Source organism: Chaetura pelagica, unplaced genomic scaffold, assembly GCF_000747805.2.
Source record: "Chaetura pelagica isolate M959 unplaced genomic scaffold, ChaPel_1.0 scaffold213, whole genome shotgun sequence".
Classification (NCBI taxonomy): Eukaryota; Metazoa; Chordata; class Aves; order Apodiformes; family Apodidae; genus Chaetura; species Chaetura pelagica.
The window spans coordinates 756,541-774,861 of record NW_009952597.1 but is presented as its reverse complement, the minus strand read 5'-3'; the positions used below and the strand labels follow the sequence as shown (position 1 = coordinate 774,861).

General features: G+C 44.3%; 1 protein-coding gene across 1 annotated transcript in view; it reads right to left on the bottom strand.

Moving 5' to 3' along the window:
• SDK1 (sidekick cell adhesion molecule 1) overlaps positions 1-18,321 on the bottom strand; it is a 386,227-nt gene that overhangs the window by 27,237 nt on the left and 340,669 nt on the right. The window contains exons 34-36 of the mRNA XM_009993680.1: positions 17,774-17,833; positions 15,691-15,792; positions 565-680 (exon numbers count right to left, since the gene is read on the bottom strand). Of these exons, the coding sequence (XP_009991982.1) occupies positions 565-680; positions 15,691-15,792; positions 17,774-17,833 (278 nt within the window). The remainder of the gene's footprint in view (positions 1-564; positions 681-15,690; positions 15,793-17,773; positions 17,834-18,321) is intronic.

Sequence of the window (18,321 nt, the reverse complement as noted above, 5' to 3'; positions counted from 1 at the left end):
CCCATTTCCACTCTCTGAGGGTCCATTCTCATGCTGGAGAAGCTAAACATCATGCCTCTGCAACGTGCTCATCTCCTCTGAAGCAAATGCAATTAATACTGTGTTTTGATTTTGTTAGAGTTAAGCAAATGAAATAATTCCTCTGAAATCTGACCTGGCTCAGTCTTCTAGCTTGGAGAAAGTTCTGCTTTTCCTAATAGCTTGCAACATTTGATGGATAGAAAGCTCAGCTCATTTTCTATAATACATTTCTTGCCCCTAGCTCTTGTGTGTCTGTTGCTTTTTGGAGCAGATATATTGCCTGTGTAAGGGGAGCTGCCTCCTTATCTGCATACCCTGTTTCCCCATGCTGCTCTTGCCCACACAACACACTATTCCTTTCCTTGCCCCCAGTAGCATTCTCTTTCTTTTTATTTTGGGACTTAGTGCTATTTCTGTTCTGCAGGCTGACTGCTGTTTTAATTTGCCTTATGCAGTGAGGGCAACTGTATTTTGTGGAGCTATCTCAGAAGCAATAGCAATGCCAAACAAGATAAATGAAATGAGCAGAAAGAGGAGGATTGCCTTGTAGCCCTGGATGTTCCCATTTTGGCTCTCAGCAGGAGGGGGGTCCCAGGTGAGCTCCAGCTGGCTTGCAGAAAGGGAGTTTACTTGGATGTTCTGTGGGGCCAGCGCTGGTGCTAGAGAGAAAGGAGGACAGAAGAATTAATAATGACAAGCAAAACTAGTTCATATCCAGGTTGCAATTTTTCCATTTGCAGAAGGACCCCAGCCAGGCTCTGTTTATGCCACAAGCCAGCTGACAGAGTCAGCCCTGGAGGTATCTGGATCCCAGGGACGCCTCAGCACACGTGGACCTTGGAGCAGCCAAGCTGCCCGAGGTGGTATGTTCTGTCCCACATAGACTAGGTTGGACACTGAATCAACTCAATCCTGCCAGCAGCCTTGGAAAAGGAGGATTTTGTCTTCATTCTACAGCACCATTGGGGCTTGCCCTTGGCAGTGACACTGGGCTCCTGACCAGCCCCTCCTGAAAGCACAGCAGCCCCTGATCCCCCAGCCCGGCCTCCCACTGGCAGCAAAGCTCCTCAACAGTCTGGTTACAAGGCTCCAGGACTCAGGGCCAAGACACTGCCTAAAATTACCTCCCAAACCAGTCAGATGCTGATCAATTCAAGTAATATTTTATGTATGACCAAGTGATTTTCAGTTGGCTACTTGTTAGCTCAGCTTTGATTATACCTCCTCCTGTACCTGCTGGCCCTCTCTGGCTCCCAGTGACATTTCTTCTTTGCAATGTGCTGTGCTAAAAACCCAATCTCTGAGTGCACCTGGATCCCAGCATCCTTCCCTTTGTTGGGATCCAACATGGTGCAGGTGGATTTGCTTCCCCAGTGGCTAGCAAGGAGGGTCTGTTTTCGTAACCTGCTGTCTCTGCCTCTGGCAGGTCTTACCAAACCAGCACATTCTGTTTGCAGGAAAGGTGCTGGAGCGTGTCCTGTTCAATCTCCAGGAGCAGGAAGAGAAAGGCAGGGCAAGGGGTACATAGCTCCTCTCTCCGTGGCTCACAGTGCTGCAGCCCTGATCCAGACCACCTGAGAGAGCTGCCTTTTTTCTCCCTACCCCTTTCCATGCCATAAATAGAAGTGATAAAACATTCCCTACTCCATTAGATAGCCCCGGTTATCTCTTCCTCTGGAGACTTCTTTCTTTAGAAAGAATGACCTTCATAAGTCACACTTTTCTACCAATACTCCCTCCCCCCAGAGTTATAAAATAAAATAGTAATTAACACCCACTCAGCCTGACACCAACTATTTATTTTGTTCTAACTGTGTGGTTTCCATATTATCACTGCCCACCCTGCCGTTAATGGAAATGTTAATAACCAGCACCAGGTTGTTGTGACAGATGCTTGGGCTCATTATCAGAAATTCTTATTTACCGCTCCATTAAACGACAGAATCGCACAAAAAAACAATTCAATCAAAACTAACTGGAGGAATTTTAACAGCCACATTAATAATCCAAAACATAAATAAAGTTAATGTCTTTTGCATGTTTGCCATCGGCAAACTCGATGGCAAAATTATTGCTGTACAATTAAATGTGAAAGGTAAAATTGAAAATAGCCTTCATCCCACTGCTTGGTTAAAACTATTTGTTACATTTTTTTTGTTTGTTTGTTTCCTTTTTGTAGGGAATGCACAAGGTGACAATGACCAGTGAAATACAGCTTGTTGACAGGGGTGCACTGGGGTAATTGCTGCCCTCCCCTCTGCACTCGCAGGGAGGAAGGGAGCAGGTACCCAGCAGGCTCCTCTTGGTGCAATGGAGCACCCATCTGCCAAGGACCAAAACTGGCAAGATTTTGAGACTTTCACAGCACACACCAGGGTGGGAGGCCAAACTTATCACACAGGACAAATCTGAAAATACATCTCAGAGATTTGCAGAAGATGACGTGCTCAGGGGAACAGAAATACATCCAATCACTGAAGAAAATGGCTCAGTTCAGCTGTGTGTTTTCTTCCTAGGCAGTGGCACGGCTGTCCTGAGCTGACAGCTCCAAAGTGCTCTCAATACCCAGGTCTGAAGCAGCATCTACAATAGCATTTTTCTTTGGATCCCATGTGCCAGCCTGCAACAATTGCTGCTTCTGAGGGACCATTAGAGGAGCAGGTGTGTGCAGGCAGCTGCCAGAAAAACACCACTGCTCCTCAAACCCTTTTTGGAGCACGTCTAAGAGACACAATGGTGAAAAACTGCCAGTGATCATTCTCCACTGACACCCTTGCTGCTGGAGCTGCACTTTTGCTGGCATGGTGGTGGAAAATTTGATGGAGAAAAAAATGTATCTATATAAAAAAAGCTGTGAAAAAAGACATTTCTGTTTGCTACCCCAGAGCATCGACGAGATGCAAATGGTTTGGTTTTGTGCCCTGTGAGCCTGTCCCTCTGCTCAACTTTCAAATGCTGATGTGTCGTCCCTCTTCTAAGCACAGATTTCTTGTTAACAGCAAGGACAGCAGAAAAGTGCTGCTCATGCCTGAAGTGGCTCTGTGCAGACAGCACGTTACACTGAGGGTGAAATGAAATACTTTAAAAGGAAGGAAACACATCCCTAAAGAGTCTACCTGTTTGAAACCCCAAACCATTCACTGTGTGTATGGACAGCCTGTGCCAATAAAAGCAAGTGCATTTTAAAGGTGAATTGAAAAGCCTTTTACCTTCTAGGAATGCAGTTCGAGATTACTGAGCTTTGATTTCTTTTTCTTGGCTGTTGAAATCATGAATGCATAAAAAGCAAGGTTAAAGCTGCACACCTCACACTGCTTTAGGTGTTAGTGACATTATCAACTAAAACAGGAGTGACACAGACCCCTGAGGGTCCAAACTCAGCTCTTGGCAGGTGAAAAGTACTTCACTTTCCCTGAAAAAAAAGGTATGTGTTTATGAAGTCTGATGCTGTGCAGATCCTGCCTTGGAATCTCATGCAGATATTTGTAAACATTTCTTATCTCATTGCATTTCACCTTGGAAATGGTCTCCTTGAAACTCTCTCTCAGCCAAAAAGTAAGGAGAAGGCTGAGCAGGTTGTATAGTAATTAGATAAAAACAAAACCATCATCATTTGGACTGGGATGATGGCAGGATCAAGTAAAGACAAACCTATTGGAAATGCAAGAGAATCAAAATGAGCCCATGAGTAAAGTCACACATCTAAATCCACATTTAAACATATCACTGCGCTCATTTTCCAGTCATACTGAACAGCTTCTGCTCACTCAGCAGTCAATCTGAGCTTGCAAATGCATATAACCTTTAAAGAGAAGGTGTTTAAAACCCCTACTGGCCTGTCCATGCCACAGCTCCGTGCAGTGCAGAAGGTCCACCTTAGTTTTTCTTCCTGCTTGCTTGGGATATTTGCTGTGTGGCACTGAGGGCTTTTCTTCAATATGAAACTACTGTTCCTTTTCTTAGTGACAGTTGCCACGGTGCTCTGTAGCACAGGTAGGCTACAAATCCTTGTGATTCATTGGGTAAACTTAATAACTGTTTTCATGAAGCATTCCTTGCTGCTCTTACATCTGCTCAGACTTCTGGCTAGCGAAGGATTTCTCTACTGATTTTCTAATTGTTTCTATAAAGCCAGTATTATGTCAGGAAATTCACAGATGAGTCTAAGACAAGATTCCCAGGTACTCATTCCGTTTAAATGAACATGCAGGCAGAAAACGAGGGGAAAAAAATGCTGTTGAAAGACACTGAAGATTTTCTGTGCATCAGCTTGATCCCACAGCCCCAAACAATCCCAAGCAAATTTCTGTTTTGTAAAGACCTCTGATCCTTTTCTATGCAGCAAGCTTTCCCCCCCTGCCCAGTTCATCAAAGCATGCTTTTGTGAACACGTCTGCTTTTATTCCCTAGTAATCAATGTATTTGCATTTTGGTGTTAGCACCCAGAGGCCAGAATCTCATTGCACAATGTGTTGCATAAACACAGAACAAAGACACAGCTCCAGGCCTAAAATGCCTCTAATCTGGATGTCTACCCATTATAATGGAGGTTGCAGCATGTTCAGACATATCAGCTGTAATCTTATCTACAACAAGGAGGGAGAAGACACAGCAATATCCAACGTAGCATGTGCTGACATATAAAGCACCCACATGCAGCACCTCCAAAGTTTACACACTGCTTCCTGGCAGTCATGGAAGTCAGAGCTGCAAAGGATTTGGAGAGGGCTCAGACAAGCCACCCTCCAGCATCACACTGAGATCAGCTTGACTGGTCAGATGTTTATGTAATCTTGGTCACTGAACTCTTTCCAGATTCCCCTGCCATCCCCACACAAACTCTGCCAGCATATCCCTGTTTTAATAACTCTTAAAACAACTCTTGGCTTAGTTATCTGTTAAATGCTTCCCCTCAACCATCCTCACCGCATCTAAGTTCTGTCCCTGTGGTGCCGTGGAGAGGAGGTTGTTTCTTCCTCTATTGCTGCCACTGGCCTCAAGTTATGGCACAGATAAACAACACTTAAGTGGATTGTAAAAGCCAAACACAACAAAACAAACGGGAGCTCACAAGATAAAACAGCAAGACTGCTCTGTTGAATGGGCAAAGAGAAATCCAAGTTGTTTTCTTGCCATATGGGCTTAGAGAAGGGACCCAAGGGTGGCACCACCTAAGGAAGAGCAAAAAGGTGCATCTGCAGCCAGCCTTACCATGAAGGAAAAGCAGCAGGAGAAAAATGTTCATTGTTTATTGGCCATTTTCTTACAGTGCCTGTGGAAGGGATGTGGGAGCAAGGAAGGCTCCCCCCATGCAGCAGTACCTCTGTGCCATCAGGAGTGCGGCGTGAGCGGCGCTGAGTAGTTCAATAACAATTAGTTAATTGTGCTTCAAAAACAGTGACTGCAAAGCTGCTTTCTGCTGTGACAGAGCTATATTTAGAATGGAAAAGATGTTTCCCACCAATTTCCGGCTGTTTTAAGCCAGGCTACATTTTGTGAGGAAAGTACATGCTTTTCCCAAGGACTGCACCTTCTCAGACACCACTCAGACATATTTTGGATGCAAGAAGGCAGGCACTGTAAGACCCACCCCTTTTGTGTCTGAGTCTTAACACCTCCAAAGCAACTCTTTTTGCTAACTTTGGACCCAAGTGCTCCTACCCTCTTATTTAGGACAAGAAAATTTGGCACCAAAACCTAGTGGTCTGCCAGTCAACAACTTCAGCAGGCTTGTGTTGCCCTGCAACTGGAAAGAAGTCTTGAGAGAGGAGCAATCTGGTCTCCCCCATCTTTGAGAAGCCAAACCTCCTACTCTGTGTGTGTGTGTGTGTGCATATAAAGCAACTGGAAATAGCCAGGTTTTAATGGGAAATCATCCTTTTTCCAGGGATGTTGCTGTGTGTGTTGATTTACACAGTTGCATAGATCAGTGTAAGAGGAATGGAAACCTTTCCCAGTTTACAAGAGACAATGGAAGCCAACAGAAGAAGGACCAGAACAACACCTCTCTTATCCTCATGAACACTGACAAAGAGGGAGCACAATCTAATTGATGCAAAAATAGAAATATAAACAGACAAACCTACCTTGGCAGAGAAGAAGGGGACTTAGGGAATCTAGCACACCTGCAGTTCCTTTCCTCTGTGCCATGTTACCCAGGGAGGCAAACACCTGGCCCCCTCCCTGTATTACCACACCCAGTGCAGTGGCTGTTTTGCCTCATCAAATTTTTAAGGGTATTAAAGTAATGAAAAAGCATAAATAAAAGCAGCTGCAAATGATACCCAAATGTAACATTCCCTTCTTTGCTTAGCACTGGAAAGTTTCCCAACATTGACTCAGCATGTCCTCAGCCATCTGCAGAGGTATGAGGGGGAGGGAGAGATGACGTTCACATTATTGGAAAAACACTGAAATGAAACAAGGACTAGAAACGGAGTATCCTTTCCACAGATCCAGACTGTAGGAGGTTATTTGCCAGTGCCATTTTTTTAAACTGAGGAGGCAATCATGTTCTGAGGAAACCTCCACAGATATGACTTATTCATGAAGAACCTTCATAAATCGGCAAGTGACTCAAGCAGAAGTAATTCTCATCCTGTCCCTCACCAGCCTTTCCAGCAGTGGTGAAAACACTGTTGCTGTGATTACAAATCTTTGAATATGGGGTGCAGCTTTTCCCAACAAGCCATGTGCAATCCAGGATTTTCATGGGACAGACACGATGCAGGAACAGTTACTGTGATGGGGTTTCAATGCCTACAACTGAGGTGGATCTCATAGAGCAGCACTGAGAAACAATTAGAGCCTGCAGACAAACCCCACACACTTTTCTTTGGCTGGAGCCCACAGTTCTACTTAGCTAACACAAACATAAAACAGGCTATCACATTGCATACTGAGATTATCCATCAAGAGACTGAGAGTGCCTGTCCCAAAGTAAAGCTCTTACAGACCTGTCAGACTGTCTTGGGAAAGGACACGCAGGTGGTTAAAACAGGAAGGGGGAAAAATAGTCAAAGAGCTTTTTCCTCTATTTTGTTTGTGTCAACAAGGATATGATCACTCTCAAGCAGGCAGCCTATCAGTCAGCAGAGATGGACCCATGAGCAGGAATAGCAAGAGTCTGACAAGCTTTAGGTATGCACAAACAACCTACCAGCAAAAATCCCCTCTCACTTCCAGCCACACACATCAGGTTAGCTCAGTTAAAGCTACTGGAACTGACCCAGAGTGGAAGTTGGGTAACTGAGGGCAGCACCAGCTCTGAGAAGTGCAGGAGCCACCCTGAAGAAGGGACTGAAGGTGGTTCCAGGGTGCAAAGGATGGTGAAGAATTGCTGAGCTTTTGATGCTCTGGCCTGATCCTCCCTCATGTGCATGGGGAGCAGTGGGAACAGCATTGGGTGTGGAAGTACCACTCTTAACTCTCTTAAAAAGAGTCTACCCATCAGACAGAGGCAAAATTAACTACTTTGGACTATTTTCACAAGCTCTCCAGTTCCCAAAACTTCTCCTCCATTTGTATTAATGTTCCAGTGACTATAATTAGTTAATTCCATTCTTTAATATCATCATGCCATGAGTTTACAGCAGCAAACAAAAGCACCCGCTGAATGCTCACTAACAGTAACAGCAGCACCTGCTAAAGCCTAATAAACATCAATGACTCCTTAAGCTTCACTGAAGTCCAGAGAGGGTGTAAAATAATTAGAGCGAATCTCCACTGGGTTTGCCATCTACCAAATGTTAAAAGCTGCATCCAAAAAAGTCAAACTGAGCAGGTGAGATCTGCCACTGTGATAACCTTTTGCTGTGGCCTTTGATGCAAGTTTGGGTAGCTCACCCCCTTGAGGGATTAATTTAGGATTTACAGATTGCAATGGTCAGGGAACCCCAGGGAGCCCATCAGGGACTGTGATCTCGTGCTCCTGGGGAGAGAGAGATTAAATTTGCATTTTCTCAGTTTTGAGAGAAAGTTTTCTCGTTGTTTATTTTGCCTCCCTGAGCTCCTTACTGTGGTTCTAAACCCCCACATCATCTCTGTCCAGCTTCCTGTGGCCAAAATATTTTCGAATATTGCTTATTTGTACTTTCATAAGGAAAAAATGGCAACTTTTTTTGTTTTTAGTCTACAACAGGCAACCTGAACTGCCTCCAGTTCCATGATTGACGATGGATACAGCAAACAGATGTCAGAAAAGAAAACCAACTGTGTTTCTCCACAGCTGGCTTCACAGCAAAGCTGTGCAGAGGAGGCAAAGCCACAGGAGTTGAGACCCATCTGAAAATACAACATTTTGCTCACATATCCCAGGATGACTGAAAACAAGCCGAGCAGGACGGTGCAATTAGAGGAAATAGAAATTTGGCTGCAAATATAACCCTTTAGTTAAAAACACTCAAACTCCATCCAGCCTGTGTCTGCTTGAATATGAGTTACCAGCCAGGGGCTTCCCCACTTCTTTACCAGTGCAATTCATGGTCCGTTTCACTTTACTACTGATTGCTCGTGTTTTTGAAAAGAAGGTTAATTCTTTTGCTTTTAATGGAGTAGCTCTGCTGTTACTTCAGTGAGGCTTTGCATGCACAATCAAGTTTCTCATCCCTCTGCCCTCTGTGTACTGTGCAGGGGTGTCCCTGCACTCGGTTCTTCACAGGCCATATCACATTGCAGCAGAACAGGTAATTTGTCCTGCTCCTCCCACTGCTGCTCACACCAGCCCCAGAACAAAGACAGGAGTCTTGTTGATGAATTTGAGGATGGATAGTCTGCCTGTCGTGGGCTACAGTCAGCACTGAAATCTGACATTGAATTGTGTGGTTTGTGAGACAGAAGTTCATCATCTGAGCAAAAGGTTGCGTGGCAATTGCAGCCCAACACCACCCACGCCAGCAATAGCAGTGGCAGAGATGAGCAACCTCAGTTGATCAAAAACTGATGATATTTTTGCTTGGACAGTAACATCTTTCCTAGGTTGAGATGTGATAAAAAGAGGCAATTAAAGCAGAGCTAAGCAGGAGCTGCTGCACTGTATAAAGCATCGTGCTGTACCAAAGGCTGCTTATGACCAATATTAACAACTTAACGAGCTGTTAATGAGGCGCGAGTTCAGCTTTTACTTGCAGCAGGACAACATTGCAAATCATTTTAGGGAGCTTCTGGTCTGTCAATGGAGAATTAAAAATGTCAGATAAACCCATCAAACCTATGTCTCAATCTGGACACTGCTTTCCAGTACATTCTCTTAAAATTCCTTTTCCTATATGGTAGAATAACTTGCTTTGACAGCAGAACGACTCACACTTAGACTTTGCTTCCTTCTGCCTTGACATTACATTTCAGTCTCCAGAGAGCTGCAGGAATGTCTTTTTGACACGTTGACATTAAGGACACTTCTTGCACAGACTCATGCTGGCACAGTTACTTGCTGTCTTACCATTATAAGAGCAGCTGCTGAGCTAAGCTACCACATTTGGAAGTTTACTTATGAAACTTTTGCACTCATCTGCAAACAGATGAAGAATGTAAAAACTACCCTTAAAAAAACCCTAGCCAGTTGTGGTAGAAAAGGAAGCCAAGGTTTGTACAGAAATTCATATCCATAATTTCCCAGCAGTGCAGCAACACCAGCAGTACACAAGCAAGCACTCTAATGTAGAAATACTTTAGTTTGTTATTTTTTACTACCCTGTCACAACCCTGTAGGATTAGCTGCTGCAGCCCCGTGCTATCTCCACAGCTATTACCACCAGTGGAGCTGCAGAGATGGGAACAACAAATTCAAATTGGACTTGCTGCAGACAAGTCCCAAGGGGAAACCATGGGTAGAGTCAGTCTGGAAGAGTTCAAAATCCATCAAGAAATACTGTCAGGATGTACCCCATGTCTGACCCTACTCTCAAAAATTGAAGGCTGTTGGGACACAGCTGGAATGGTATCCAGTAATGCAAGAGAAACTGGAAAGAGGCTTTTTTCCCCAGTCCAAAGAGGAAATGTCTCACCACTTTTTTTTCCCCTCCATCTTCCTATAGTTTCCCTTTCTTGCTCTGCTCTGATTTTACTCTCTTTTAGTGCGTTGTTGGAGAACATGGCTTGGATCTTGAACTCTGAGCTCAGAGGAGGATCTCCTCCTTAGGGAGAAAAACACTGGGGACAGGATGAAAGTTCATTGTCATGTTTGGAACAGGGTGTTCCCAGGACAGCTGTTTAGAGCTTATTCACAGTTGAGCACAGTATTGGAACAGCTCTGCAGACTCTTTAAATTTAAGGGTGGAGCAGGGAAGGAAAAAAAAAATATCGAAGTTTCAAACACCCTGTCATCCCCCCAAAGTAGCCATTTTTTTTCTGATGTTCAGAAGTATCAACAATTAAAAGGCAAATATATTCACATTTCAAAGGCTTGATGCTTTTAAAGCTTCAAGGAAGGTCACTCCCTTTGTTTAAATTCTGAGCAAAGCCTGAAACCAATGATTTATTTATTACACTACTTTCCAATTCTTTCTCTCCATCCCAGTTTGTTTATCAAGGAAAGATACTGTCCCTAGGCTGACAGGTTTTAGACTACTGCAATGTGAAATGGCCACAATAATCCTGCTCTTCCCTCTTCCAGTGGCATCTGGGAGGAAATGCTCACCCAGCTCTTCCAGCTGGGCCAGCAGGAACATGCTCCCTATCTGCATCAGCACAGTCAGTCTAGGAGAGGCACAACCCACGTGTCCCAGACAGGAGAAAACAACCAAGAGGGTCACAACAGGCTGACTGAACCTGTCAGCTCTGATGCATTGAAATGTTGTCATTCCTCTCATAGACTCTTAAGAAGGAGGCTCAGGGGACTTCTTTGCACAGCATCTTCTCAGCTACGTTTGGGGAAGGGAAGGAGATGAAGCTTCCAAGCTTCAAGAGAAAAGGGGTCCCAAGGTAGTGCTGAAGGACTCCTTTCTCTGGGAAGTGACCTACAATGGAGAAGTGACACCATGTAGGGTATTTTGTATGAACACATACAAACTGTGGGGCCTGCAGAAACAGATGAAGACACTCAAGAACAAAGCAGCCTTGTTCTGAGAACCTTCTCTGGCATTAGTGCAAGGGACAAAGGGAACTTGCTTGAGCAGATAATCAGGCAAGAAGGCACAAGAGCTCTTTGCTAGAAGCAGTTCATAAAGGAGAGTCAGGTGCTTGGATTCAAGTCTTTGCTTCTTTATGAGGCTGTTTTTCTCCTTTGCACAGCTTCTTTGCTGTATTTTGTCTTCTCTTTCCCAAACCCAAATAACTTTTTTTGGTCTTGGAGCTTTCCAAATTGTTTCTACTCCTTGCCTGTGAAATGTTGGAGATGGCAAAGAAGCTCTGAGCTCATGGCAGAGCTGAGCTTCCACCCATGCATCAGCTACAGGTGGACACAACAGTTTGGGAACTCTGGGAGCACCTGTGGAGCTGCAGGCAGGAGGGCAGATATCACAACAGGGAAATTTGCTTTGGCATTTGCAAGATTTGCAGTAAGAAGTAAATTTAGGTGTTTGAAGATGGTAAGAAAAGAGAGATAAGAAGCAGTCACTCCTCCTGTCCCACTCCCATTCTTTCCAAGCTACAGTTTCACTGTGAAGAGTGAGATGGCCAGAAAACCTGGTTTTCCAAAAAATGATACCAGCAACCAAGCAGCATTTCAAAGGAGGACTTCTCAGAAGTCTTTGTCTTCCAGCTCTTTTTACTCCTTCTCTTTCCCATTGCAGAACCAGCTCTCAGAGATCATTATTAAACAGAACAACAACAATAAAGCAGCCTCATCTGTTCTTGTGAATTCTGAAGGTCACCAATGTCACCATCAGTTATAATGACACACATCACTCCCTTCTTCACGCTAATGGATTTGCAACCTGTTTAAAGGCTAGTGCCTCTTGGTGCACTTCACCCCTTCTGCTGCCTCCTCTCCACACACATGCTCTCTCCTCCAGCAGCAGCTGCTGGAAGAAATTATGAAGTCCATTATTTTTCATCCAGAGCAGCTTTGCAGTATAGGGGAGAAGCGCTGGAGGCTGCAGGTTTATTAGCACAGGATTTGTATTGCCACCTTCCCTTTTATTCACCTTCCCAAATTAGATGAAACACTCCTGCCCCAAACCTGTGATTCCTGCTTAATTAAAATGCAGGTAGTGGAGTCTCCTGAACTCCAGAGCCCACCACACAATCAGCTGGTGACAGCAACCTGGTAGAATAATGCTCTTGATATAGTGGCTGCTCTAACAGAGTCTTAATTTCAGTCGAGCAGAACAGCACCTCTGGTAGCAGCTGCATTTAGGGCTGGGATGAATATCAGTTCCCAGCCTCAGCACTCCCTGCCTTCCCCGTGCAACCAGCATCCCTGACAGCTCAGCTGCTGAATGAATGAAGCAGGCGAGGAGGGGGCTCACCTAGGGGCTGTGCCTCCCTGCCTCCCTGCTGCCAGTGGCACCCGGCCAGTTCCCTGTCATTTGCTGGGAGAGGCACATGGCTCTCTAATGAGGGGGGCAGAGCCACAGCCAGCTCTAAAAAGGTGGCTTTAGGAAGATCTTCTGGTCTGTGGAGGAGAGGGATGCAGGTGCTGGAGGCAGGCAGGGAAGCACAGCAGCTCTGCTGGGACTGAGCAGGCAGCACATCCCTCCTGGCAGTGCTGAGCACAAGGACTCACTCCCAGCCCACTCTCTTGGCACAGGGAAGGAACTGCTCCCCACATCAGTGGGTTTTGCAAATGGCCAGGTAGAACTAAAAATGCAGCTTATGCTGGGGCTTGGATCTTGTGGGCAACTTTAGCAAGGAAAAGGTTTTGATCAAAAAAACCCCAAACAGCTAAAAAAATCCAAACCACTTGCATCCAGCTCCCTTATGCACCAGGCCAATCAGGATCCAGAGGTCTGGTACCCATGTCTGGCCCGTTGCTTACCAGCAGGTGGTTCTCTCCCAAAATTTCCCCCTGCCCATCAGTCAGAGGCAAGTGAGACCTGAGCACTTGGGCTGCCCAAGGAGGCTGTTGGCTGGAGTACAGCTCAGCAACACTCCAGGGCTCAAGAGAAACTCCCCATTTGGGTGCTTATCACTCATTTGATTAGAAAAACTTCCAGGAGGTTGGCTTGAATATTTTTCTTCATGTATTTATGTAATTTTGTGTGTGTGTGTGTGTGTGTGTGTGTGTGTCAGGGAGCTCCATTGCCTACTGGAGCTTTTATTGTAAAACTCAAGATACAAGGATAGGAAAATCTTGATATCTAACAGGGGAGAGTGCAAGAGGGAAGGAAGGAATCCCAGACACTGCTCCTTCAGCATCCCTTGTCTGGCTGCACCAAACACTGCAGCTGAACAGCACATAAACCATCAGCATTCTTGCCCCCACTCTCCCCCCCCCAACTCTATGAAACACCCACCAGAAATGCACAGAATTGGGTATTTTGGCTGAGCTGACCTAAACCCAGCACATTGCCCCAAAAGCATGTGCTGTATATTCAGCTTTTACAACTGGGAGAGGAAAGTTCTTGCACCTCCCAGAATTACTGCAGCCCTCCTGGCAGCACAAAGCACATTTACCAGTACTGAGACATAATTTATCTGGGACCTTCAGACCAGGGACTGGCTCTCTTCAGTCATTTTGTGTTTAGTGCCATGCCTGTCTAGTCAGCACAGGGTTTCTCTATTTTTAACATGGAAGCCCCATTGCTGAAGTTAAGCAGAGCCATTTTTTTTCCAGCAAGCTGCTTAACTGCCTTTACCATGGGTAAGAACATCAAGCAAACAGTAACAACAAGAAAAAAAAAACCACCCTAGTATTTCCACAGCACACTTTAACTCAAAGGTGTCACAAATCAATTTAAAACTTAAATTGCAATACCAGCACCAATCACTTTGCTCACAGGATAAATCACAGCCAGTTCTGGAGGTGGAAGAGGCAGTTATATAACAAAGCATAATAACTTCACACAACAAGAGTGAAAATCGGCAGGAAGATCCAACATTCATCACTTCTGCCACACAAGCCTAGATTATCCCTAACCAGAGGTAAATCCACTCTCTAAAAAAACCATCTGAGTCACTCTACAACTTCAGATATACCAGCTCTGCCTGGGGGAGAAGGTCTCCTGGATATCTCAGTTTCCACCCTCAAATGTGGCTCCTTCCACTGCCCTGTTCCCTGTCTGAGTGACAGAGGATAGACCAGGGCCATGGGATTAAAAGACACGATGTAACAGCATTTCCTTGCTGTCCCCAGCTGATTTTCTGTGCCATGTACATGTGTACAAATGCCTGGGCTGGCTCCATTTGCAGCAGTGAGATGCTTAGCTCTGAAGCAAAAATGTATTTTGAAGCCAGATACAGTTGGCTCCACTTGGAGCTTTCTTTGCTGCAGTTGCAGAAGTTGGAGCAGCAGTAAACTAGAAAAAAAAATGTAAATATTGCCAGCTGTCTCTACAGAACCAGGCTGCTGTGATTAATTTATGATGTTTTCAGAGAAAGATAATGAATGCTGCACCAAATTTGAAATGAAAGGTTAAGTAGAGTTAAAAAAAAAGTGCAGTAGAGTTTAAAAGAAGAAAAAAAAAATACTTTGCTTAGTTTTGAGCAATAGAATGTTTAGTGAATAATAATAATAAAATGAATGAGTGCTGGGTTTGGTAGCTTCTACATCCTAGTCTTGAGACAGAGAAATAAAAGTGTGATCAGATTTGTTCAGGGTAGCAGACAGAACAACAGGAGGGTCCATGCTGCCTGGTCTTGTTCCGAGCTTCAAAAGATGCTGCTGCAGAAATGGATACCAGAACTAACAGCTGTTTTGGCCCCAGCCTCTCTCCAGCTGGGGTCACCATAAATAGGGCACCACTCTTGTGGCTGCAGGGAGGACATGGAGCTCATGCCTCCCAGCCAGAGTCTCAGCTGGGGTATATCTGGGCTCTGCCAAATCACCTGTTTCACAAAGCATTCAAAGAGGTGTCTAGTTAATTGTCTCATCCCCATTTCCACCTCCAGCATTCCAATGGAGGGATTTAAGAATGATCAGTAAGTTACATTTCATCCACACAGCCTGGATTAGTGCACCAGACCTGTACCAAGTAAGAGTGTGAGCAGTGGCACCAACCCTCAGCTTCTGCAGAGCCTGGCTGCAGGTGCAGGGTCTGTGTGCTCCTGGGAGCAACCACCATCTGTGCCTCCAGAGCTACCACCAAACTGGACACAATGTCTGCTTGGTTTCAGGAGCACAAAGCCACAGCAAGGTGTGGAGCACAGGCAGTGTCTCTACCCAGAGAGCTAGAAAATAACAGCACCAGCTTCCCAAGTCTTCCTTCATTTGTAGTTTGGTTTCTTTTCCCTCATGGTTTTCCTGTGCTCCACTTTTCACTTCTTTAACTTGAGTCAATTTTTCCCTCAAGCTAACTTGGTATGAACAGTCATCCTCCTGCAACTGCAAAAACTCCTTTCTTTCAAATGCCTTTTCTCCTTTATTTGTGTAGACCAGCTGCTTTCAAATGGCAAGAGACTGTCAGTACCAACCTAGTCCAGGAGAAGACACTACAAAAAACTGCTAGTGACCATGAACAGGGAATTTTTAAAAATAATTCATTTCCTGGACAAATATTAAATATTATCTAGAGAATATTAAAACACATCAGTACTTAAAAAACCCCATCAACTAATTTTTCTTTTACCTACCTGCTTCGCCCACAAACACTTCCACTGGGGTGCTGGTAGGGCTCTCACCAATGACATTATATGCTGTCATTAATACTTCATATCTCTTGTATTTCTTCAACTCTGCAAACCAAAAGATTAAATTATATGCAGTTATTTATACTGTATTACAGGTATTTTTTAGACTCCACCAACTCGTTATCACCAGCCCTCTCTCTTGTGAAATACAGCATGAAACAGTGCAATTAGTGCAGTCTCTGCTTCCACCCTTCCTGAATTCACCTATCACAGCAGGATTTGCATAATTATGAAAAGACTTTGCAATGAAATGGCAGGATTTTCCAGTGTTTCCTCACAGTGTTCCTTCAGGAAGGGGAATAGTTCCTGGTGGGTAATGAGCTAGAGGAGCATCTCTAGGTCATTTTTAATGACAGAAAAAGGTAAGATTCTCCTCTGAATGTTCGACATATGGACTCCTTTTGATGTCTACTGGTAGGAAAGAACAGAGCTTCAAGCCTCTGCCTAACCTTAGGGACTTTCATCTGGGGAGTCATTCAGGAGCTGCACTGCTCAGGAGTGTCACTGCTGAAACAGGGTGCAGAAGATCTGCAGCAGGATCTGGAATCCCACTTGAAGTGCTGCCCGGGCATCCTTCTCCTTCAGAGCGACCACAGCCTGAACATCAATCACCCAGAGAAAGGAGAATTTGAGGGCTGGACTCCATATGGCCACCAGATAACCAATCTCTTTGCTGCCACATAGAAACTACTCTGACAGATGGTAGGAGAGTGAGAGCTGTGTGAAGGAAAGATCTAGAAAAACCCAACTGTATGAGGGTAATTAGTAGGTGCAAATGAAGGTGGAGTAGAATCATGTCAACATCATCAGGGGGAGCAGAACCTCAGCAGTTTAATTTCAGATTTTGCACTTCCAGAATGAACGACTCAATCCTAAAAGGAATATTTATCATCTAAAATATTTAACAGTGAAATTAGAGTGAGAGACTGACCAATAATATAAATTGCTGTATTCAAATGAGCCATGAATCAAGACACACATGGCTGGAGGTCCCAACTTCTCCCTTTGTCAATATTTTTTTTACTCTTTATGAATCACAGAGCACCCTTACCTCTGTGGTGACAGCAAGCCAGCAGGCTGGGGAGGGTCAATAAGTCTAATTTCACTTTCACAGAAACATTTACAAGTGTTGAGCTCTCATAGCTGACTCAGAGTCCAGCATCACTCTCTGGTGTCGGGCAAACAGTAAATGATACCTGATAACATCACTCACTTTTTGATGGGATACCACTAAAAACAGATGGACTGTAAAACATGTAGCAAGCAAGTGACCATAAATGATGCTTTGTTCTTAAACAAACAAACAAAAAATGGTAAGCTATATGGGATACAGTACTGGGCAGCTTGTACACGGAAACTCTAATTGCTGCCATGGAAAACCACAAGGGAGATTTTAGTGTTAACTGGATGTGGAAGAAAATGGAACACATGTGAGTTCATGCATGTAAGTTTCAGTAGGGATAGGGCTTCATTTTTTTGAAGCCCATCACAATCTGTGACTCAAAAGCCTTGGGCAAAATTTATCTAGTGAACCATCACCACTACAAAGAAACTTGCCTTTTAGCTCTGTCGAATGCTATTTTATTCATTTCCAATTGAAAACACCTCTGGAGATGCACATAAATTCATTGGACCCTCCCTAAGCTGGTCTCCTACTCCATGGAGTGCCTAAATGTTGCAATGCTGAAAACATAGGACTAATGATGTGATACAGCTAAGCTCAGATGGACTGCAAAATATGTAGCAAGCAAATCAAAATTCATTTAGCATCAGCAATACTGGGTTGTTACAGTCAATAATGTTTTACCTTCCCAGAAGCCACATTTTTACAACAGCTACCTACTTGCATTATCAATGTCTCTTGATGTAGAGAAAGCAAAAGCTCAAAGAAAAAGAAACCCAAGAAGGCAGAATCATTAATCTGTGTTGGTTTCTGCTAGATCCACTGAGGAGAGCCACAGGAGTTTGCCTATAGTGTATTTTGAACTGTTACAAAGAGTCTCATCTAAAGGCAATGTGCACTTACGTGTTAATTCATACGTCGTTAATGCAGAGCTGCTGTTCACTGTCTTGAAGCTGCTTTGGGCTATTCAGGGTAAGCAAAGCAGAAAGCTTGTTACAGTGCAAGGAAATAGTTATTGCAAATGATGTACAGCAGAGACAGAGGCAAATGATGCAGCACACACATTCACAGTCTGAGCTTCAGGACTATACCTTGAAGGGCAATAAAATCACGTCGCACTCTCGTAACACATCAAAAGCATCTCACTCACACGGGGCTGTTTCATTTCCTCCTCAAACAGGGAATCTCCCAAATACACAACACAGAAATATTCTGACTCTGAGACTAAATAGAACAATTAGTAAAAAGGAAACAATTTCTAGGGGGAAACTCTCAATGCTGTCTTTCATCCTTATTTCTCAACATGCAAAATTCAAAACCTGAAGAGCTGCAGGGTAAAGATCTGGAACACGAGCCACAAAGAGCAAACACATACAATAGGACAGGACCCGTTTCTTTAAATGTGTGTTAGATTTCCCACAGTTTCACTTATAGAATTCAATATTCCTGCT